The sequence below is a fragment of the Dromaius novaehollandiae genome, chromosome 5, assembly GCF_036370855.1.
Source record: "Dromaius novaehollandiae isolate bDroNov1 chromosome 5, bDroNov1.hap1, whole genome shotgun sequence".
In the NCBI taxonomy this organism is placed as follows: domain Eukaryota; kingdom Metazoa; phylum Chordata; class Aves; order Casuariiformes; family Dromaiidae; genus Dromaius; species Dromaius novaehollandiae.
Window position 1 is genome coordinate 59,386,187 of NC_088102.1, and position 23,490 is coordinate 59,409,676.

Below are 23,490 nucleotides of genomic sequence, written 5' to 3' on the forward strand. Positions count from 1 at the left end.
CGTGCTCGCTGATACCTGATGACAGTAGTACGAGATGTTTAATGAGAACAGGTGCGAAGCAGTGGTATTGACGTGGCACTTGGCTCTTTTTGGAGACAGAGCATAATTCTGCTCAATAAAAGGTGATGGGAATGCAGTGGTGTAACAGCAGATTTTGTTCTTTTTTCTTTAGGAACAAAGGTACCTTCAATTAGTTAAAATAATGCATTTAGTTATACATGATTGAAATAACAATACTATTTTACCCAATATTTTATTGTCATCTTTATATCAGCTGTACAGTTATTATTTTTTCACCTTCTGAGCAAGATTTTTTTTTTATACAAGGACACTTTAAAAGCTATCTTTACTTTTTTGTTGTTTTATATTAAAATATTGGCTTCCTAGATAACTTAATGACTTTGTACTTTGTCAGTTACTATAAAATGTGATTATTGTTCTTAACCCAGGAGAAACAGAGACTATGGATGGTACAGTAGTTTCAGAAGACCTTTCACCTCTTTCTTCGGGCACGGATTCAGGTCCCCAATCTCCGCTGTCTCCGGAAAACAGGAAGAGTCCAAAAGGGATCAAGAAAATCTGGGGAAAGTAAGATTTTTTTTTTTTTAGTTCCCCATCAAAGCATTTTAATGCTTTGTATAAACAAATCCAGTTCTCTACAATGTCTGAAGCAAGAATAAAGCAGAGAAATGAACGGTAGTGCTAAGAGTCATGCTCTTGGAAAAAATAAAATACTTTGCTTTCTTAATATAATGCCAACAGTTTTGTTAGTTATGAAATAATAAATTCATTATAGAAGCCATCAATTAAAAAAGTGAGAGAAAAAGAAGAAACGAAAAGTAGGTGGACTGAGTTTTTACTGTGTTCAGTTTATCTCCTTCAGGACACCAGTCACTTGCGAGCCTGGCCTTCAGTGTGGATTACTTGGGTCGAAGGGTCACAGCTGCTTTGCAGAGCTCATCTTTTCCCCAGAGTTAGGTCTAGACAGTGTTTTCCTGCAACTTCTTAGACTGCTACTTGAATTAGTTGTGTGGAGTTTACAGGAAGATTAATAAAGCTTTTAGTTGTCATTATAGTTTCCCTATGAAACAAAAAGTGTTCCCTATTTAAAGCTAACATTAATGTTTTGGCACTCTTGTCTTTAAAGAATTAGGAGAACTCAGTCAGGTAACTTCCCTGCAGACGATCTGGGTTTGGCAGAGTTTCGAAGAGGTGGTCTCCGTGCAACAGCTGGCCCTCGCTTATCCAGATCAAAGGAAACAAAAGGACAGAAAAGGTAACGATTCATTCTTTTCCTTGCACTGCGTATTACATAGTATTGTTAAATATGCTGAGCAGCAAAACCCTCCTGTTGTGAAATATATTTTGCCCAACATAGTTCATTACACACAGAATTTCACTATAACTGGAAAGGATTTCCTGAGTAGAAAATATTTCCTGAGTAGATCCCCCATCTCCACTCCTTCAACTGCAGGGAGCAGTACTAGCTCTTTGTTGGTGTGGCACAATTTCACCTTGTTGAGAACATGTGTAGCAAGAAAACTTATCTCATCATTCTCTCCTGTGGGAATATCTGTTCATGAGAAGAAAATCTGAGCAGTCCAGTTAACAGGGCACTATTACCTCAGCAAATACTGCAAGAATGGTCATTGACCTTTGTTATTGCGCAGAACAAAGCACACTACGAGGCACGTTGTAGTACTGTCTCTGGATATGACTATGTTTCTGATGATAACCACAGTCTTTTTGAGTTTCAAACACTTCTTGTGCTTTTCAGTGACTACAATGCTCCGTTTGCTCAGTGGGGCACTGAAAGAGTTTGTAACTGGCTTGAGGACTTTGGTCTCGGTCAGTACGTCATTTTTGCACGGCAGTGGGTGAGTTCAGGCCATACACTGTTAACTGCAACACCTCAGGACATGGAAAAGGTAATAATTGGTAATTGTTTCTCTCAAGCAACCATAGAGGTTGAGTCTGTACAACCAAACCCCTTCAAACAAGTAGCAGTTCTACCTTTTTGAAATCTGTAGCATCAGTTTTTGTAGATGTCTGATGAGGTGAAAAGCCCTAGAGGCAAGGCTAACTCTTTGTTACTGTTGTTATAGGAAATGGGAATAAAGCATCCACTGCACAGGAAGAAATTAGTTTTGGCAATTAAATCAATAAATGCAAAACAAGATGAGAAGTCTGCACAACTAGATCATATCTGGGTGACACGTAAGTGTTTGAAGACTTGTGGAATTGTTTGGGAAGGGGTTTTCTGTTCAGCTGAGCAGGAACGAAAACCTTTTAAATATTTTCAGATCAGATGAGTAGTTCTCAGAGTAAGTGATTAGAGGATTCACTTCTTTACCTGCATACACTATAGAGTACTTTAACACATAGCATTAATATTCTGATGCCTTCCATGGTACTCATGTTTCTTGAAGTATTTCAGTACTTCCCTGAAATCTGAATGGCAGAGTTGCCCTTGGTAGTTCCCCTGGAAGTTACACAGTGTAACTGTGGGGTTACCTGAAGTCAAATATAATGCAAGTCTTCATTCTGTGGAAAATTTTACCATTGTTGGAATTTAATGCTCTTGAAATGATGACTGGTAACTGCTTAAACACAGCGCTCATGCAGCCCAGGGCTATTATGGACAAAGCTCGTTTGGTGGGAGTTGCTTTTAGGCTTCCCCTAAGAGTCTGTCCTTTTGAAAGGAGAAAATGTGGAATGAGCTTCCTGAATACCTCAGAGGATGCCCGCCCACCTGTGGAGGGCTTCATTCTCATTCATCTGGGCTGGTTTACACCCTGTACTTCTATCCACAGGATGGCTTGATGATATTGGTTTACCTCAGTACAAAGACCAGTTCCATGAGTCCAGAGTTGATGGGAGAATGTTGCAGTACTTAACTGTGGTAAGCTAAAATCCTTTTGCCTCAGTTTAACCAGAGGCAGAACTTCAGAATGTGCATGAATTGGAGAATCTTCCTTTGAATGTGAGCAATTAAGGAAATCTGCAAGCCAAAAATGGTGGCAGTAATAATTCATTCATATTGTTTAATGATTACTATTCCAAAGACAAATAAAATAACTAGTAAAGAGATGTTATAGCTGGCTTTTGAAAGAAAGAAAGAAAGAAAAAAAGAAAAAAAAAGCTTTCTTCCACTATCATACAATGCACCAAGATTAAAGGTAAAATGACCTAATTTACATGCAGCTCCTGGAATGTTTTGTTCTCTTCATCAGTTACCAAGAAGATACAATAAGTTAAAGATGAGCAGCAAATTCAGTAACCTGTAAAGCTCTACCAAACTGGCAGCAAACCATACACATAGCTGCTGTGTTTTATTACACAGTTTCTCTGCCCAGGTTTGGATAATTAAATATTTAATTCTGCTCTTCTGCTAGAAAAAAAATGAATCGTTTAGCTGGTATCGAAAGTACAGCCTTGTCTATACTGCTTGAGGAGCCTTGCTATAGAAGCATGATCCCCACTGTTCTGTTTTAGGTGTACACTTGCAGCTGCAGTGGTCCTACCTGCAACAGGTTCTTAGCCAGACAGAAACAGTCCAGATACTTTGTAACCATCTATGACACTCCCCTCCCCCTCCCTTTTTTATTTTTACTGAATAAGCTCTAAGTCTGCTTCAGGTTTTACCCAAGACTTACTGTGGTGTGACGTTAAAAAAAAAAAAATCTTGAAAATGTAAACTATTTCAGCTCAAACTGTAGTTAGTGTGGTTTACATTAAACTATATAGCAAGCTAAAAATCATTTCTTGGGCAAAGTACCTGCTTTAGTATACATTCTGTGCCTCTTTTACAGAATGACCTCCTCTTTCTGAAAGTCACCAGTCAGCTGCATCATCTGAGTATTAAATGTGCCATTCATGTGCTGCATGTCAACAGTTTTAACCCCCATTGTCTACGCAGGAGACCGGTTGATGAGGTAAAAGAATATTTAAGTAATTTAATTTAAACAAGCACCAATTATCCCATTCCAGCCAAAAGGAACAGAAAATTAATGTGTGTATAATAATACCCCAGTCACTGGGGTATTATAATATATACAGCCTCTCAAGCAATAGTTACATTGCTTTCCATCTCTGGCATGCAACATACTCACTGATAACAAATCTACTCAGGTTATAAGTGCGTGAGCCTCTTAATGGTTGAACCTCATGCATTTCCCTTTAGAAATTATTTGTTCAGTTTTAAGAAGTTTGTTCAGTTTTTAAGAGAATAATTTGGAATGCTTTTTCTTTGGCTCTCCTAATTAAATTGTCAAAGACTGAGAGGTTTTTGTCTTACTTGGTCAGCATAGCTTATTCTTAGTCTTTATATTAATAAATGACTTGATAATAATGCTGTTTTCAAAACACTCCCTTTTTTCCACCTGCATCTGTAGTGTCTATATTCTGCTATTTGATGCAGAATAAAGGGTTTCATCTATACTAGAATATACCTACCATCTCATGAGAGGATGTTTGAGAACAGCTTTGAACAAAAATCAATACTTTAGAATTGGGGAAATACTGCTAATTACGGAAGAGGAAGAACAATGCATTTATATCTGAACTGAGGATAGATATTGAGAATGTGCGCTGACAGAGCAGGCTATACTGTCATCATCTTTTTCTGGTTACTTTAACAGAATAACGTTTCACCTTCTGAAGTAGTTCAGTGGTCCAATCACAGAGTGATGGAATGGCTCAGATCAGTTGATCTGGCAGAATATGCACCAAATCTTCGAGGAAGCGGAGTGCATGGTGGCCTCATTGTGAGAATTCTTTTAAACATTTTACTGCATGTGTACTTAAAACTGACAGACTGTACTAAAAAACTTAATTTATCTTGTGTTTGTCAAGCAGGAAGAAACAAATACGGACAATTTGCAATCTGACAGCATGATCAGGCCTTAAGAGCCTCTGGATCTGATCCATGCATTTAAAAAAGGAACTGTTAAAACATTTTTTATAATCAAATCTGAGCAGTGTACAAGTGTTTCATAATAACAGGAGTATGCTTAAAAGCAAGTTGTACTATGGGAAAAATACTCACTGATAAAGTATCACTAAGAGTTTCTTTAAATGGATTTAATAGAATTCTGAGCCAACTGCCTACCACAGTAAGTAATAGTCCTGAATCTGCAGCAGTCTTGCCAGCAATCAGGAATGAGAATTTATTTGGATTCAATACTAAGCTACACATAGTTCATGTTAAGTCAGAGTTCTGATATATTGTGATTCCAGTGCCTTGGATTTTTTGCAAAAATTAAACAGAAAAAATTGTTCTGAGATTAAATTTGTATTCTTAAGAGTAATACAATAGTAAAACTATAGCACAACATTCTGAAAACAACTTTGTTCAAGCAGTCGGAAAGGTAGTGTCTATTTTCATGTATTTCCCATTCAAACCCTTGCTATTGCTAGTGAGTTATAAGAAAAGAGAATTCTCTCTCATAAGCACTGTAATGGTTTGCCACTGTGACTATTTAAGCATATAAAAAATAAATCTTTTGCCTTTTTTTAATAGATTCTCGAACCTCGCTTCAACGGAGACACACTAGCAATGCTGCTAAACATTCCACCTCAAAAGACCCTACTGCGACGCCACCTAACCACCAATTTTAATGTATTAATTGGACCAGAGGCACAACAAGAGAAGAGAGAAATAATGGAGTCAACAGCATACACACCTCTGACCACCACTGCCAAAGTTCGGGTATATTCTGCTTTGTAAAATGGATTTTTTTTTTTTTTTAAAACTCTTCCATCTTTTATAAAGAAAATAAGGGGAAAGGTCAGTTCTGAGACAGGTTTTAAATTTTCCTTAGTTCTAGATACCAAAACATTCAATTCATATTTATTTAAATATGCTTTTGAAATAAGCATGCAATCCCTTCTGTCTTTTCTTAGAAGGAAACTTTACCTGAATCTATTTAAAATTAACTGCAACTCCCAATTTGAAAACAAATGTTTAGTTCATAATCTACTTACTTGAACTAAAGTATAGCAGTAAATCAAAAAGGAGATGAAACTGACTGTTTAAACGACAACCTGATTTTTCTTGTTTAAAACTTGTTGTCTTTCATTTTAGCCAAAGAAACTTGGATTTTCACATTTTGGAAACTTAAGAAAAAAGAAATTTGATGAATCAACAGACTACATTTGTCCTATGGATACAAATCCAGGTGCTACCAACGGTACTCAAAAGAACTATGGTGGATACAAAGGACTTAGTCCATTCACTGATAGGGAATTGGATAAACTGGATCAGGTGGGACAAACAGACTGATGCCATTCTCATCTCATCCTCTCCATGCATTCCAAAGCTTGCAAATAACCTAGTGTTAGCACATAGCGTATCTGCTACATCCGCATGAACTCACTGAGAAAGTATTGGCTATGGACACTTGAAAAGAGTTCTATACTGAGAAGGTCAGGGTAATTTTTTTAATCAACATAAGCATAAACTCATCCATCTTCAAGCCCTTTTTCAGGAATGTAACACCTTTACACTACGAAGATCAATGTATTTTGATAGTTAAGGTGGAGGCTGCAGTAAACACAAGACTTTCGTGCTTCCAGTTTTCCTAATCTATGAGTATGGCACACAACTTTTTTCTTTATGGGTGGTTTTAATGTAATAAATTTATTCAGACTTGTACAGAAGTATCAAGTTATACCGTCCAGTTGTATTTTAATATGTATTTTCAACAGAAGTATTAATGTGCCCAACTGAATTCTTTCATTAAGTACAGTGGGAAGTAATTATGCTTAAACAGTATATATAAAAACAATACATCAGTAATTAAAAAAATTATTAATAAACCAATACCTGAATAATTCAGTTTTGTTATCTAGTAGTGAAACTGTGTCTAGACATCATATGGATAAATGATGAAGACTAAATCCCATCAAACTTCATTCAACTTTGCTGCAAAATTTTGTGTAAAGGGATGTAAACCCTGAAAAACGGAGCCCCTAGAGGCTTGTGTGAACTTTGTCAACACACAAGAATCAGAGGCAGCTGGGGTAAACTGTCATATCTCCAGCAACCTTAAGTGAGATATGATATTTTAAATCTAATGAGAGAATGGTCACAAAATTGAAAAGACTAACTGTGAAGGTCATTTTTTCTCATTTGCATGGTATACTGCATCTAACATCGCGTTTGTATTCATTATCTAACCACTGTCTTTACCAATGTACATCATGTTAGTAAAATAAAGTGCTGTTTCTAAGTAGAAAGAGTACCAAATCCTGATGGGATTGAACAGACATGCTTTAATTTAGTATGGATGTCCAGTTACACAGCTTAGTGGTGTACGTGAGTGCATTAACTTTGAGCCTATGGCTTATGACATACAGTTGTGCAAGTTTTAGAAAAATACTGGATTTTTCATTATGACAGCAGTCTTTCAATTAAGCATGATTTCTAAGCATGTGATAATGCAGTGAAACCGCAATGCCCTAAAACTGATGATCTTTAATGTAAGAAGTGGTAGGACTGTGTCATGAAGGACTTGTATTGTCTATGTGGGGGAAGACTATCAAAAGTATCTGAAGTGTTTCTTCTGGAAAATACTACTCTTCACTGATAATATCAGTTAAGCTATTTATTTTCTTGTGTGAATTAGATCTCTAGTTTCACAGAATATGTCTATCTTAATCAGGATTGACTCTTCCCCTCATAAATGCATTTTCACCTACTTTATAGCTTAGAGGCATTTTTCTTTATATATAACTTTGAAATGTACAGAAATCAGAGTTTTTAAAAATACTTCAATTTCATTTCTAAAGTCAGAGATACCTCCTAAACATGCATGTAGAGAGAATAAAATTGCACATAATGTCTGATTTGATCTAGTTGCTGAATACTTTTACAGATGGAACATTCAGAAGGCACAGTAATGCAAATAGGGGCTCTTTCTCAAGGCATAAACAATCTTACGGTATGTACCAATTCACTCTTGTTTTAAAGTCACAAATGTATTCTGCTAGAATCTTTCAGTGAGAGTTGATGGCTATTGATGGTGCTTAAGAAAGAGTAAGTGGGTCAGCATTCTTGTTGCATACCTTGTTATAGCCTGGCTACACTGTCACAGTCCAAAAAAAAATTTTCATTTATGTAAGATTAATCTAGGCTTATCTTAAGTGTTCATGAACTCTACTCGTCTCTTAGACACAGTGACAGATATTCATCCACCTTAATGCTCATAATTAAATGCAAACAAGGCTATTACTGATACGTAATTTTTCAGATTTTTTTTGAAGTAAGCACTGATGCATGCCTCAGTCAAAGCTTGATGATAATTTGTATGAGCTAAAATACTATGAAAAAAAAATCACTACAGAGATTCCTGACTCAACAGCAGCTGATTTAAAAAAAAAAGAAAATTCACTGAAAGGCATACTGAACAATTACATAACATAGTTGAGTCACATGTCACACACAATCTCTGGGAGAATTTCCTCCAGTTAATAACAGTTTCACTATTTTAGGCTGCATTCAAGAGATTCCTTTTAATTTTATGGGGCTCTAACCCCCTCTGTTGTGAATCCGATCTCATTACAGTTGGATTTCTTTAACAAACTATAGGCCTACTAGCTGAATATTCTTACTGGTTAACATCTTTTTGTGTTTTCTCAGAATATGTTAAGCCAAGATGAAATGCTGAATGACAGCAGATTTTTAACACCTACTTTTGAAGACTGGAGATGATGTTTCAACATGACCAACAACACTAATACCTCATGCCTGTCCAGAGGGGTGGCCCGGAGAAGCTTGATGCTGTGGTGCAGAAAAGCTTTAGCTCTTTTCAGCCAATGAGACTTACCATATAGCATCTAATATTGCTAATGTAGCAACACTTTACAGGTAACTCTCCTGCACGCAGTTTTCCTCATTATGTAATGCAAAATGGTGTTAGGAAAGAAAAGTGGTGCAAAATTGTTTCCTATCCAGAGTCTGGAAAACCAAGAATGGCAAAATATTTTACCCTTTTATTTCATCTTCTTTTACATGGTATGTTTATGTACTGTTATATGAAAGGTCTTTTCTAATTTTGTATTTTTGTAATTAACTTTCAGTGCAGGAATCATTAATATTCCATTGTACCATGTAGGCTATCTGAACCACTTAGAAATTCAGACAGGTGCTAGGGAGTGCAGCTGTAACCGTTTACTAAACTGTTACTGCTGTCTGGCCAGAGACTCTTTCCCATAAAAGGATTTTAATTTTGCATCCCTTTCATTATTAGCACATGTCCTGCCCTCTTTTTCTCTGAGTGCAGTGTACAGAATATTCATCAAGCCCTTGATTTTATCAGGAAGGGGATGACAATCATGTTCACAGATTGTTACCCAACTCAAAAGGCAAAAGGTACTGAACAAATGCAACAGGAAGCGTCATGTTAATTACAGAACTACCTGGAAAACTGATGGACCCCCAAAACTAGCTCTTCTTTGAAAGTGAATTTTTTAATTGTCATTTTTAAATGAGTACCAACATGTTTGTGATCAAGGAGCAACCGCAACACTCAGCTAACATAAAATGTGCCTTTAAAATATTGGAATGGTGTTCACTGCTCTCCTGCGGAGTAAGCACAACAGAATTTGCAGCATGATCAATTATTTAACTGTTAACAGTTCTTTCTTTAACCGGAACAACTGAATAGGTTCTTTCTGTACTTTAACATTTTGTCTAAAATGGCTTGTACTAAGGCACACATACCAGTGTCAGGATGCTCGTATGAGCCTTCTGAACAGTCAAAACAGTTGAGAAAGTATTCTGAGCCTAATATCTGGCTGGTATGAAACAGCACACAGGTTCTCAGGAAGACAGGGATGATAATTAGCCTGCTGTTTTTCCATAGTTATTACAAATTAAACATGACTACAAACAGCCTTCAGGACTGGAGAGACCAGTAGGAACACTCTGCAACTTTTGCAGGAGAACTGGGGATGTTTTTGTAAATAATATTGCTGTTACCCTTTCACTTCTCTTTCTCACTCCAGCTACAGAGTACCTGCTTTATTTAGCAATAGGAGACATACTATTGTGCTGTGATGTGTAAAATGTGACTAGGGAACATCAGGCTACTACCTTACTGAAACAAAAGATTATGTTTCTTTTTGAAACACCCGCAAAATACATCTGCTGCTTGTCTACTGAGCTAGGCAGCACTGTAGTTCTCTAACAGGAGGAAATACAGCCTGTGACTACTTACCTGGGGGAGTTTTTCAAGGGTGAAAGTGATTCCTTTATGGCATCAATCACTCATGGCCTCGTTTGACATGTGCTTGTCAAGTGTATTAATAAGGTACCAACAGCATATCTTAGTAAGTAGCAAAAAGCCAGAAAAAAATCTGCCTGACTGTAAAGCAAAGAATAAGTACGTAGATAGCTGCTTTGCATTAAATCCCCCTTTCTGGCTGCAGGGTGTCAATTTACATATTAAAATAGCCCAAGGGCAGGTGGACTGCTAACCACAGCCCTTTCCAATAGATGGGAAATCTCAGGTACTGTTCAGAGTATGCAGTGAGGGCTCTTTGAGAGCTCTCAGCAGGACTTTTTAAAAATACCTACCCCTCACTGTATAAACCTTTCATGACAGACCTTGCACTATAAGATCAGATTTTAAAAGTTAAACACACGATTTTTTTTGTGATTTTTATTGTCCAAAGAGTTAGAATTAAGGCTTTTTTTTTTCCAGTCACTGGAAGATGAAATAGTAATTGAAAAATCCAAAGGAATCGGAAATCAGTCTATACATCAGCAGACTAAAAACATTTACTAAAAGTTACTAAACATACCAGTCAGTTACATTGCCAAGCCATCAATGCAATCACACTAGTTACCAGATCACATACTGTGGGCATTTGAAATGTTAATTAGTCAAACATTAGTTAAAAGTCAGGTTAATTTAGCAGGGGACTTATTTGAAGTACGATAAATACAATAAGCTGCTGTGACTGGGACAACCTTCATAGCACTGGGATATTCCAAGCAGATTTGCAGATTTCTTTTGATGTCATATTTATAACTCACTGTGTCATTGTGCTAACTAACTTGGCTGTGAATATTCAGTCTATACAATTTTTGATTTGTTCCTTGTTATATAGTAAGAAATCTTAGCATAACAGAAGAATAAAAAAATGCTTAATTTTTTAACTGTTAAGAATAAATTCTGGATGTTCCTCCATCTTTTGGCTGACTGTGTAATGATTCTAACACATAAATATGAGTGACTGACTTCTTTTTGGGCACAGAATCAGTCTGACCCTAAGCAGATGCTGAATCCCTGTGTTTGTCTTTGCATTTTTGCTACAAATGTAACTGATGAAGCACCAAACTACATGCCAAATTTTTAACTAGTAAATTCTGTTGGTTCTGCTGCAGATGAATAAAAATATTTAGTAAACATGTGCCTTAGCATCTGAAGAAACAAGCTTCCTGTCACAGGGATTTTTTTTTTCAGACCTTAAGGCAAATGTAGTATAAAATAATCCCGGAGTATGAATGTGCTGTACTGCAGGTACTGAAGGTGAAAAATCAAATGCTCTGTGGTGAAAACACTGAGACGAGAAATTAGCAGAGTTGGACTCACCATAACTGCCAGTAAGGAGGAAGCCCTGTTTTCTCTTAAGCAAAGGAAATTTCTGAAACTGCCGAAAGAGCAAGCACTATCCTTGTGAGGAAAAGCATGCAAACGATGCAACATCACTGGCTATTTAGGCCTGTAACTGCAGCCCAGGCCTTCCATATGTAGTCAGCAGTGATTGTTTAGCTAAGACTGTTAGAAGATAGCATGAAATTATATAGTCCTCCTAAATAAATTTCACAATAAAGAAAATTTCCATTACACTAATAAAGCAGTTCGCACATTACACGAATTCTGTTCAGGCACTTTTTCAATGATATACTGCAACTTCTTGCTTAGTCCCTGGCAAAGGACTGCAAAATAGCATTTTTTTTTTTAAAAAAGACTCCTTTGTGCTTGCTTTCACAGAGATGCAGTAAAGAATTATCTGTTGAGCGCAGTCCTGTAATCCCAGTCCACTTTTGTAAAACTCTCTCAAATTCCATACCCAATTAACAACCCATGGTTTCATCTTTGTCCTACCTTTCCAATTATACTTAAAAATTATCACAGAATTAGAGATGTAACATTTCATACTAACTTACAAAGTTAGTCTAAGTTACTCACACATAATTCAAGATTATGTCTGAATTTCTTAGTACTAAAACACTCAGAGGTACTTATGCAGCTAAAACACAGAAACTGAACTGACAGAAACTGCGCAGTTACATACCAGTTGTTCAAGTTGAAAACATGCAGTACTTACTTAAGAAAAGGTAGCACACGACATCGCATTAATAAGCAAATGTGCTGCTCTTGGGATAGCCTAGTTTGTCCAGGTTGGGCTGACACGCAAACTGAATCATAGGTGGTGGCCCACACATCAGAATGAGTGTCTCATTGCCAGGGGAAGGGAAGTGGGTTCTAATCATGTCCGCAGTGATGAAGCCCGAACTGTACTTCCAATCTGAAACAAAAAGAAATTAATTACACTATTAATTTGAATCTTCGTACAGTCTGAAGCTTATTCTTAAGTGCATGTATAGTACTCGTAAGTAGCTGAAGAATCAGTACAGTTATACCACATCACTGCAAGCAAAGATAATCTCTCACCAAGCTCAGACCTAGTAGTCCCATCTGAAAATGACAAGCATGAGGTAACAAGGATCTGGTTGATAAGGGGCTATGCAGCCTTTCAGAACACATGATGTCCTTCTGTGTGTGTGTGGGGGGGGGGGGGGGGGGACGACAAAAAAACTTAACAGAAATTAGACAGCAGGGAAGAATAAACATGAAGAAGAATAAATCACCTTTCACAATGGAAAGAGGTCACAGGGCGGGGGGGAGGCAGTTGTGGAGGGACAGGTATCGAAACCTGTGCCATTCAACGCATTTGTAAAAACAAAAACAAAAAAACAAAAAAACACCTGGGAAAGAGATCCAGTGGTGAGGTGACATAGTTTGCTAGAAGTGCTTCAGTGTAGCAAAGAGCTGATGGGGAAGAAAAAAAAAAAGCAAAATGACTTCAAGCTATAATACCTTCTATCTGCCATTTTAAGCAAGCTAGGTAGGAAAAATAATCCTACCTTCACATATAAAACTGCGCTTTAGGCGCAATTTATCAGGAGCAATATGCTGGGATTATGAAAACAGCAGCAGGCAAAAGACAAATGTTAAGTAGTATTATGAACGGACGAGAGAACATAAGCATGTCAAAAAAACACACTTAGCCCCTGTCTTCACTACTGCATGGAGTTCTGATCCTATCATCTGAAGAAAGGACACAGCAGAGCTGGAAAAGGTTCACAGACTAACAACAAGGATGAGCAAAGGTATGGAGTCGCTGCTATGTGGGGAATGCCAGCAATTTTCAGTACAGAAGAGATTATGGGATGGGGTATGATAGATGGCTGTAAGATGAGTGGCATACAGAGGGTTGGGAAGCATCTGTTCATACTCTCTTCCAACACAAGAGGAGGCGAAAACAAGAGGAAGTCATTCTTCACACAGAAGTGTTAAATCCCTAACAGACCACCAAAAGTTCATGTTGGCTCCAAGGAAGATACAGTACATCCACAGAAAAGAAGTTCACTGACATTGTCCACTGTCCCTATATGTAGACACACATTTGGCTCAGAACTGAGAACAACTGAGGACTGGAAGAGTATCAAATCCTGTTGATTGATCTTCCCTGTGTATTTACATGAGGCTGTTGCTGACAAAGGTACACATCTTCCGTCTGATTTAGTTTGGCTGTTCTTATGTCAAACAGTTACCTAAAACCTCAAATCATTTGCAACATCTGTGAATTTGAATGTCCACACTCCAAAAGAGATTCAGTAGATTTCTGCTTCTCCCTCCCTTTCCAATTCAGTGTGACACCAGCCCATAGTGCTTTAACCTATACACATGACAACTGTATCTCATCAGAATCTAATCTAGGCTGTGGCAAAACACAAAGATGTACATGTGATATTTTTCAAGTATTAAGCAATTTAAGTGAACAAAATGTTAACATAACCTGATTCAGCCCTGGGAAGGGGAGCCCAAAGCAGAACTGTAACTTCTGCTGGAAAGTCCAAGAAACTAACACTTAGGAAATACTTCCAAAGATCAATTGAGTAACATGCATCTCATCCAAAAAAAAAAGAGTTAATCATTAGGTCTACCTGGTCTACCCATAAAGCCTGCCTGGTTTAGGAAGTCAGATGTGATGTTGGGGTTTGTTTCTGAGGGGCTTTTGGTGGTGGTGAGGAAGAGCTTGTTTTTACAGAATGCATAAGACTAGAAGATATTGCAGTAATAGCCACTTGAACAAGAGTGAAACTGTGGCTTTTATACAGTGAGGAGCAAAGGCATTGCCAGTGTGTACCAGTAGCCCACCTTGTGGAGGTCTGTCCAGGGTATACCACACTGTGAACTGATCAGGATGCATCTTAGCGATGTCTTCCAGCTCACCTCTCAGTAGTATGTCTTTTTCTGTCTGCAAAAAAAGACAGCTATTCAGTTCTAAACTATCTTGAGATGCCCTGTAATATAAGCTCACCTAACATTCAGCAAGAACAAATGCAACGATAGCTCACCCAAAGTGATTTTTTTTCCCTTTACACAATACTCTATAAAACTTGTTTGTAAATCCAGATTACGAGCATTACTCCATATGAAGGACTAAGATGAATGGATGGATAAGGATCTGTTCATACTGTCTCTTCCAATACAGGAATTAGGGGCTATAAATGAAACTATGAGGAGCAATATTCAAATTATATGAAAGAAGACTGTGGAAACTATGACAGCACTATGCAGTATTTATAAAGGACCTCATGGATAATTTTCTGATTCCATTTCTCCTTCTGAAATTACTTTAACCCAAGACAATATAATAAGAACTTATATAATAACCAGTTCTTGCCTCTCCCCCCCCCCCCCCCCATACCGATCATTTTAATCATCAGGTCATATTTTGTCACAAATGGATGACTGAGTACAGATCCAGAGAGACTCTTGAAGAGTACACTGCACACAGCAGTATTTTTTCCAGGGTTCAATGTCACGTCAGTTTCAAAAGCACAGAGAGCAGCAAAAAAGGGGGCCATTAAGGAAGGACAAACAAAAGATTGAGTATATTCACCTGATTAGCAAAAAGAAGGTAACATTTTGTGGAGTCCTTAGGATCCTTTGTGATCTGACGGATCAGCTGCAACATAGGAGTTATTCCTGTTCAGAATAAAGCAGTTCAAAAACTAGCATTTCCTCTGGCTCACGCAAGGCTTCAGTTTCAAGTCTTATTGTTTCCTTCCTTCAGTGGGAGCTTACTCTTTACAGGATTACGTACTTCTGAACGTCTAATCCATGCCAGATGTAGAGGCTGGGAGGTTTTGTTCTTACAAATAGTTTCAAAAACAACAACAACAAAAATCAATGCTTGTATTTGGGGCTTCCCTCTTCAGCATTCTTTATCACAAACAGTAACCTCAAAACACACTCCTAAAATATTTTTTTCTCATTGAGACCAAAGCTTAGAGAGGTGAAGTGACTTCCCTGAGGTCACAGAGTAAATCAAGACTGAAAACCCTGTGCTACCTCCCAGCACTGACCTCAAGCCACCCGAATGCCCCAGTATCACCAACCACTTGCAAAAAGAAATACAAGTTGGATTCTGAGTATCTCTGGATTAAAGAGGGAGGAAATCCCCTGGGCAATTAACTCTTAAGCAACATGACTTTGCCCCAAGCATCAAACCTATGCAGCGGAGCAAGCAGTGTTAGGGAACAGCTTAGACTGTGACCAGGAAAGTGCTCTGCTACCAAAGTACAGTGTGTTTGATGCTCCTCACAAGCATCCGTGAAGACCTTTTCATTTTCTAGAGTCACCCTCCATATGATGAGAATAGTTTCACCTGTTCCTCCAGCTATCATCCCAAGATGCTTTACAAACTTCTTCTGTGCTTCAGACTTCTTATCAGGCTTGATAAAAAATGTACCTGGAAGAAATATTCAAAACCTGTAAGTAAATTAACTCCCAAAGAAAAACTGGACAAAACTGGAAAGCTTCCATGGAAATAAAACACCTACCAATTAACTAATTAGGACAGATCTTCTGGAAATGCTGAATGTGATCAGCACAGCATTAAGTGCAAAGGGGAGAAAGTGCTTTATGTCTCTGTATACGCCAGTCCTAGCTTTGAACAATCAATTTACTCTTTCCCTGTTACCCAGCATCATTTATAACGGATTCAAGGATTCCCACATCACTGCCTAAAATGCCACTCAACAACTGTGAACACTAGCACCATGGATCTAGCCATTTATGTGTGTCCACATTCAAAAGATTTGTACTAAATCAGTATCAAGCAAGAATGCCTAAAAAGATTAGAATCAGATATGCTGCAGCCCTGTATACTTCAATCAAGCTCTTTATTACTGTAATTCATTTCCAGTCAGTGAGACCCTGTTGACATTGACAGTCAGGTAGGTGTTGAGAAGACCTTGCTGATTTCTGCTCTGCACTTGGGTATGCTATTGCTTCAAAACTGTTACAAAATCAGACTGTCTGTAATTCAATTAATCTCCAGGAACCAAACCAAGTGGCAAGACCCATGAAAAGCATCCTACATGAAAAGCATTTGACACATCCAGTCATCTTTTAAGAGACCTGTAACTAATAACAAGCTTTCCTAGCTACTTTATAGCAACCAAAGCAGAGCAAAAAGGAACATCTGTAAAACATGGATCACTGGTTTCCTCTGAAATATAATGGATTCAGTGTATTATTCATCATAAAAGCTCTTGATTCAAAAAAGTACTGAGCACTTAACCCCCAAAGTAGGAACTTTAAGTGCAAAATCCTTCTTAAGATCAATGCAAAATCTTTTGGTCTTCTACACGTATCTTGAAAGAGGATTACTTCTCCCAACTTATCATTTCCTCCCAGCCAACTCAAACCTGATTTAATAATGCAATAGAGCTGGCTCACAGTCAGCGGGTTATTCAGTAACATGGCTGAGACTCCCGGAAGGGCATTTTAGGCCACAGTCTCCCTTGCTTAAGGTGCATCTGGAACACCTCTCTCCACGTATACACATCGGATTTATTTCCAACACAGTCTTCTCAGTGACATGCAACAACAAATTATCCAGATTTAATTATACCTCCTGTGAACTGTATTTCACAGGAGTGAAAGAACTAAGAGTACTTGTATTCTTAGTAGAAGTATGTATTTACAAGTACTTCTTCCCATCATAACCAACTGGTCAAGATCGGGAGATGTAGATTTTCTCCTTTCCATTTTGTTCAAAAAATTGTCTACAAAATTGTCAAAGTTTAAAAAAACACTTCTGAAAATAACCAGTACAAGTTCCTCCCCTTTGCTCTCCCACTTGCCGCATTTATGCCACAGTACCTGCCCCTTTATAGACAAGGAGCCCGTTTGGCCCTCTGAAGTCAATAACATCCCCAATCTTCATGTTGTCTAAGTACTGGGACATCTTCCCGCCTTCTGGGAACTTGGGATTCACATTTTTGTAGTAGACCTGTAAAAATAATAATTTCTATGATGTCATCCATTACCTTTCCTGTAAGCAATACTACCAACTGAAGAATAATATATTGCAGGTCTGAAATTTGGGATTGAGATCATTCTTCACTGTTATCTGTTAGTGCCTTGCAACAGGAAGGAGCCAAAATAAGTAAAATGCTTTCTCATGCATGTGTTTCTATGCTCTCCGCTAATAGCCAGGCTAACAGGAGTAGGTGGGAGGCAGATTACGTATTATGCCCTCATTTCACTATTCTTCCAGCAATAACCTTGTGTCACCCCATTTTTGTAATCTCTCCTTCTGAAAATGGCACTGCCACATTTTTTTCTTTTCATGACTTTCCCAGAGGCTCCAGCCATGTGATACCTTTTTCACATTTCAAAACATACTGGAAAAACTATAAGTAGTTAACAGCAATCCACAACACCTGTAACATGAGGAACAGAGAACACGCACACACACACACAAATATTCCTGCAGTATTGCCAAAGGAATGATTCCTTTCTCTGTTTCCCTACCTCAGCTACCTCTTTGTGACATGCAGCAGATTTACAAGACACAATTTATTTTTCAATAATGTGGAATGTTCCATAATGTGGAACGAGTTGTTTGCCATGAAACCATCGTATGTGAAAGATCAATCAAAAAAACCTCTACATGTCACTGAAATAAAATACTTCCCTTCCCAGGCAAAAAGAATTTTGTACCTTTGTACAGTCATCATATTCAGTTAGCAATTCATTTATATTTTTAAATAAATATATTTATATTAAAATATATTACAGATATAATATATAAATATATTTATATTAAAATATATTTATATTATTATTTACATTAAAGGAAACCAAAATTTACCTTTATAATTAAATCAACATAACCTTTTGTCTCATCACTGGAAACTGGGGTATATGCTCGGATCACCAGATTACCATTGATTTTTGCAGAAAGGTAAACATGTTGGCCTAGGGAGAAAGAATTAAAATCTGCTTATCTATTTTTCATCCCCTGGTTTCAAACTTTTTCAGACCTAGAGGATAATACAAGACAGAAAAGCAGGTATTTTAACACCTTAAACACAAGTAACGATGGAAAAAATCTTTACACTATAAAAGCTGTATCAAACATCTATTATTTGTTACTTTTACCTAGCCTCTGAATCTAGACAGAAAAAAGTTTCTGTAAATAGCTGCACAATCCATGATTTTCATAGCACATTATTATCATTGTATGCATCACACATGCACATGTACATACTCCTCCTCCAAATAAGAGCCAAAGAGCTGATTCTTTTCTCCAGTCACAAAAAACTACCAAACTACACGGTAAATCTCCCTTATTTTTGTCCCTGAGAGATATTAGTTGTTACCCAAAGGCTGCTATAGATAATCAAAAAATTTTTGTCTGGCATGGTAACTTTGGCTTTCCTCAATTGATACTGTGATACTGTTCTGTCTTACCTTACTTTGTATTACGTATTAACACCAGATATGTACTGTTGAAAAAGTAATCTATTCAATAACTATAACTTCTATAGCTTTTTTCCAGTTTAAACAGCCAGTCAGGAGAGGGGACAAAATTTTACTAATTAACTTCCCCGTGTTATGCTTCCTCTGGTGTAAACATATGGTTTTTATAATCAAAGACACTTTCCGGAAACTCAACCTTATAACATCCTTATAGCACCTACTTTGTGGGATTTTCTATTCTATAAATAGATTTGGTATTTAACTAATGAAAATATAGGATTTGGATGAGTGCTGCTACCCAGCCTGGTAAGTGTCAGCACAGCTCTTGTTCTTTTTTCAGAAACAGTCTGATTTCTGGAACACAGGAAAACAGAGGAGAACCAGTATGTTACAGAGTCAAGGATAAGACACTAGAAAGTAGAAAATTTGTAATAAAATAGAGATACAAAACGTTTGTTGCTCATTCACAAGCACTGTCTACGCTTGGAGTTCTGCTGTTCATGTGTACATTAACACAGTGAAAGTAAGGATGCTTCAGTTCACGTATATAAAAGGTCTAATTATGGTCTAATAGCAGCGATCTCTCAAAGCAAACTTTCCCAAAGATTCTGCACCAAGACATCATGAGCAAAGCCTTTGGCCCACACTCTTTCACCACAACTCCTGTCTCCATAACTGCAAGAACATGACCTAACAGCTGCTGTTTCCACAGCAGCACTGAATTTGTATCCCTGTTCACTGCGGTCCCCAGAGCGCCAAATTCACCAGCCTAATGCTCCAGCACGCAGTCTCTAAAGGTACCTGTTTATTTCTGATGAGCAAGGGACCTGAAACACCTTGCCAAAAGTAATCTCCACAGCCAAATGGCATTAATCTACAGAGTTGTACGTAAAAACAAAGAGCAGGAACAATGCCATCAGAAGATACTTCATTTTTTAGCAAAATGATCCTGGTAAAAAACAGAAGGCTAAAACCCCAGAGAGCACTCTGGCCTGCATAAAGTTTCAGGATCTTATTCCTACATTCTTAAGAATAAACCTGGGACAAGTGCAAACATGCACTGTGGAGCACCTCTCATATTCATTTACCATTTGTCTGCTTACATAGACAGTCCAATTACACCTTCCTGTACAAGCCAGAAGAGAGCCTTAAGACTGCTGCTCTTGACAGGCAGCATGCAAGAAGGACGTGCTCACAGCGTGGAAACGGGAAGACCCGTATGCTTGCAATACAGCAAGCAAAGCTGTCAAGCACAGTACAGCACAAACAGACCTACATTATCTGCCACATTTGCAGATCAAAAAGGGAGACTTGCCCCTAACATAGATTACCGTTAACTTAAGGTCCAAGGTTCAGTGTTGCCAGTTTTGCAGGACACAGGAAAGAAAATTGTGCCAATCCTAGTCTGAAATGAACTTTCAAGCCAAAGTTGGAGGCATATATATAAAACAAAGGTAAACGCATGCACAGAAAATGCTCCGAACATTGCAGTATCTTTTACATACGGCAATCATATTTTTCCCATTGCTCTGCAAACATTATTTGCAAGCTTCCAAGGCAGAAGAGTTGCTCTTCCTCATCTAAGGGTGCAACTGTATTGGTCAAAAGCATGAGTACAGCTGACAGTAATATATCCATGACCGGCTTCCAACCAGCTACTCTGAGCACTGCCAGCACCATGGGAGCAGCAAGCACAATCTGAAAGAGTGCATTTTGGGCAACCTTCTCAGGTCTCCGCTGTATTACAGCTATACTACTTTAAGCACCTGCCAGCTATTATAATTACTATAGGTAAGGTGCAGACCCAACTGAGGGCATCAGAGACCAAAAGCAGAAGGCAAAATAAGAAGCATTAAAAACCTGGACAGACACCATCCTGTTTATGTCCTGACTAGTGGGTAATTCAGGCCCCAGTTCAGTTTCACTATTCTCATTCTAAAACTATACCACACAGCTTAGCACAAGAATAATAAAGTGCACACAAAAGATAAGAAATATGACCCACAGTAAAATCTAACATTTCTCTCTGACATAGTAGCTTTCAGACACAGTTTTTAACTCCTTGCTTTTCTGAGCACTAAATTCCCATCTTCTTCGCAGAGAAAGTTAGAAGACCTAGAACTATGAAAAGAGGCAACAAATCCTAAAATCATAAATAAAAGTAGAGACATGTTTCAGTACTTACCTACAGGCAATCCTAATACACTATCTGGTGTAGGTAGCCCAAACCGGAATTTCTTAGTGTCGTGACTAATTTCCTAATGAAAAAAACAAAGAGATACAGAATGAGGTCACCCTCAAAATCAACCTCAAAACCAACACGATATGCTTTGGTGAACCTGTTCTTTGTTAGCATGCAAGGAAGGGATGCAGAAACGGCTTTGAAAATACAGTTTAAACAGATAAAGTTTTAAAGCCCAAGTCTTTTCCCTTCAATAAGGAGTGACTTTCGTCTGATTCTGCAATCTCTATAGCATCTTTATGTAAGCAAAGTACGTAAATCCTCTGTTACCCATGACCATTAAGCACATTTCACGCTTTGCAGCCGAGGCAAGACAAGCACGCAGAAGCACAGGCTGCTGGGGTCATCTCCCGTTGATGCACCTCAGACAGCAACCAAGGGAGAAAGATGGCTCCGAATCAGGATTTAAACGCACAGAGAGATCAGTCCAACCTTTTTTTGAAGTAACTACAGAACTAGGGCGTAGGCATACGTGCTTTCAGGAACCCCGCTCTGCCCCCCGGTAACATCTCACCCTGGCTGCGCGCAGTCACTGCTGCCCTTTGAGGGCAAGGCACGTTTCTCTGGCCCCCCAGCCCAGGGGAGCCCGCGACCAACGGCCGCCAACGGACCCCTCCCTCGGCCAACGGTTCGCGCCCCCTCCCCCCGCCAAGGCCAACGGTCCGACCAGCGGCCTCCCTCCTCCCGCCGCGGGCCAACGGTCCGCGCGCCCCCCCCGGCTCGCGCCAACGGTCCGACCAACCGCCCCCCGCCGCGGGCCAACGGCTGGCGCGGGGCCGACGCCCCCATCGCGCCACGGCAGGGCTGCGCGGGGCAGCGCCGGGCGCTCGGGCACCTCCTTGTCCAGCAGCGGCAGCGCGTATTTCGCGTGCGGGTCCTGCAAAGTGACGGGGGGGCCCTTCCTCCTCCGCCCTGCCCCTCTGGCCAGGAGCAGCAAGGCGGACGCCGCTATCACGACCAGGGCGATGGCCACGGGGGCATGCTGCAAAAGAAGAGCAGGCGCGGCGGTCAGGGGCAGCCCGCCCAGGGGGTGCGCAGGGGCCCCGCCGCCGCCGCCGCCGCCCGGCCGCCGCCGCCCCTCACCCCCAGCGCCTCCATGGCGGCCGCCCGCCGCGGCGCCCGGGGAGCACCCCTGCCGCTGCCGCTGCCGCTGCCGCTGCCGCCGCGCCCGCCCCCGGCCGAGCGGCGCGAGCGGGGCCCGCGGGCGCCGGGACAGGGCTGGCCGCGCCTGCCGCCGCTCCCACAGCCGAGCGCTGCAAGCAGCCAGCCCCGCTGGGCACAAAGCCGGGGACAGGAAAAGCCACAAAATCCAGTTCTCCAATGCACACACCTTCATGGCTACAGTCCTTTTTCCTCCCCTGCAGCCTCCTACCTCAATTTCCATCGCTTTCACGTCCGAGCAGCAGAAAGCAGCTGATGCAGGAGTCCTGGTCCAGGCCCAGTTTGCCACAGTCTGTCCTGTAAAACAACAGAGTGGAAGCCCTCCAGGCAAAATAGCGGGCAACCTGATAACCAAACAATAGAAAGTTCACCAGTAAAGAGGTATCTTTCTTTTATGCCACAAGTACATTCAGATAAAACTTGTTTTCATGCACAAACATCCTCCCTCAAGGCTGCAAATCCTAATGAAAGACCATTAAGCCTGCATGAAGATTAAAAGCAAGGAGTGCATTACAATGCTCGGTCACCCAGGGAGAGGCAGCACTCACTGCCTGGCTTTGCATTTGCTATAGTCTCTGCAGATTCATGTTGCAGTACAGTCCACAGTCCATGTTGCCAAATACTGGCAAACAACCAATTAACAGGGAAAGGAACCAGGGAAAGGGGGAAAGAAAGCTCAACTTCAGCTCAGGTGGCGGGGAAATTATTTCCTATTTTCTTCTCCATCCACTGGGCAAAAATTTTACATAGTGACAAACAGTACTAACATAACATTTGGTATCTATGGACTTCAGATTGCTTCCCCCCAAAACCATGAGACTAAGTATCATTATTCTATCTACAGAGTGCAGAACAGAAGCACTGATCTAGTGACACACAAAAATCAATTAAGAAAAAATACAAGTCTCTGAAGTCCAAGTCCATGCCACTAGGTTCAGATTAGTTTATCTAAAATAAAAGCATGCCCATAGCATGCGGACATCTTTGTAAGGAGAAAAAAAAATTGAT

The 23,490-nt window shown here is 39.5% G+C and overlaps 3 protein-coding genes across 22 annotated transcripts in view; 1 reads left to right on the top strand and 2 right to left on the bottom strand.

Annotated features, from left to right (window-relative positions):
* Positions 1-11,195, top strand: part of PPFIBP2 (PPFIA binding protein 2) — a 110,447-nt gene extending 99,252 nt beyond the window's left edge. For all 18 annotated transcript variants that reach the window (XM_064512952.1, XM_026104431.2, XM_026104432.2 and 15 more), the window contains 11 exons: positions 450-588; positions 1,148-1,276; positions 1,778-1,928; positions 2,106-2,217; positions 2,814-2,902; positions 3,813-3,935; positions 4,641-4,766; positions 5,522-5,710; positions 6,086-6,265; positions 7,878-7,943; positions 8,642-11,195. In XM_064512952.1, coding sequence (XP_064369022.1) covers positions 450-588; positions 1,148-1,276; positions 1,778-1,928; positions 2,106-2,217; positions 2,814-2,902; positions 3,813-3,935; positions 4,641-4,766; positions 5,522-5,710; positions 6,086-6,265; positions 7,878-7,943; positions 8,642-8,713 — 1,376 coding nt within the window. In that variant the 3' untranslated portion in view covers positions 8,714-11,195. The remainder of the gene's footprint in view (positions 1-449; positions 589-1,147; positions 1,277-1,777; positions 1,929-2,105; positions 2,218-2,813; positions 2,903-3,812; positions 3,936-4,640; positions 4,767-5,521; positions 5,711-6,085; positions 6,266-7,877; positions 7,944-8,641) is intronic.
* LOC112985660 (NADH-cytochrome b5 reductase 2) lies at positions 238-22,882 on the bottom strand. Of its 3 annotated transcripts, none has more exons than XM_064512977.1 (10): positions 22,694-22,882; positions 22,064-22,303; positions 21,265-21,337; positions 18,469-18,575; positions 17,475-17,604; positions 15,973-16,056; positions 15,205-15,290; positions 14,457-14,556; positions 12,340-12,540; positions 238-579 (listed from the first exon to the last, which is right to left on the bottom strand). In XM_064512977.1, exons 1-9 carry the CDS (start codon positions 22,703-22,705, stop codon positions 12,368-12,370), a joined length of 1,005 nt encoding a protein of 334 aa, XP_064369047.1. In that variant the 5' UTR covers positions 22,706-22,882; the 3' UTR covers positions 238-579; positions 12,340-12,367. The 3 variants fall into 3 exon arrangements, with proteins under 3 accessions (XP_064369047.1, XP_064369048.1, XP_025960239.1); XM_064512978.1 differs by lacking the exon at positions 22,694-22,882 and adding an exon at positions 22,405-22,536 and having other exon boundaries at positions 22,157-22,303; XM_026104454.2 differs by lacking the exon at positions 22,064-22,303 and having other exon boundaries at positions 22,694-22,878.
* Positions 22,693-23,490, bottom strand: part of OVCH2 (ovochymase 2) — a 47,890-nt gene continuing 47,092 nt past the window's right edge. The window contains exon 27 of the mRNA XM_064512963.1: positions 22,693-22,779. The gene's annotated coding sequence lies outside the window, so the exon portion shown is untranslated. The remainder of the gene's footprint in view (positions 22,780-23,490) is intronic.

Coding starts and splice junctions, on each gene's coding strand:
- LOC112985660 (XM_064512977.1), bottom strand. Junction 18,576..21,264: donor TGTATTAGGATTGCCTGTAG/GTAAGTACTGAA, acceptor CTTTCTCCCTAG/GCCAACATGTTTACCTTTCT. Junction 17,605..18,468: donor ATGTTGATTTAATTATAAAG/GTAAATTTTGGT, acceptor TTATTTTTACAG/GTCTACTACAAAAATGTGAA.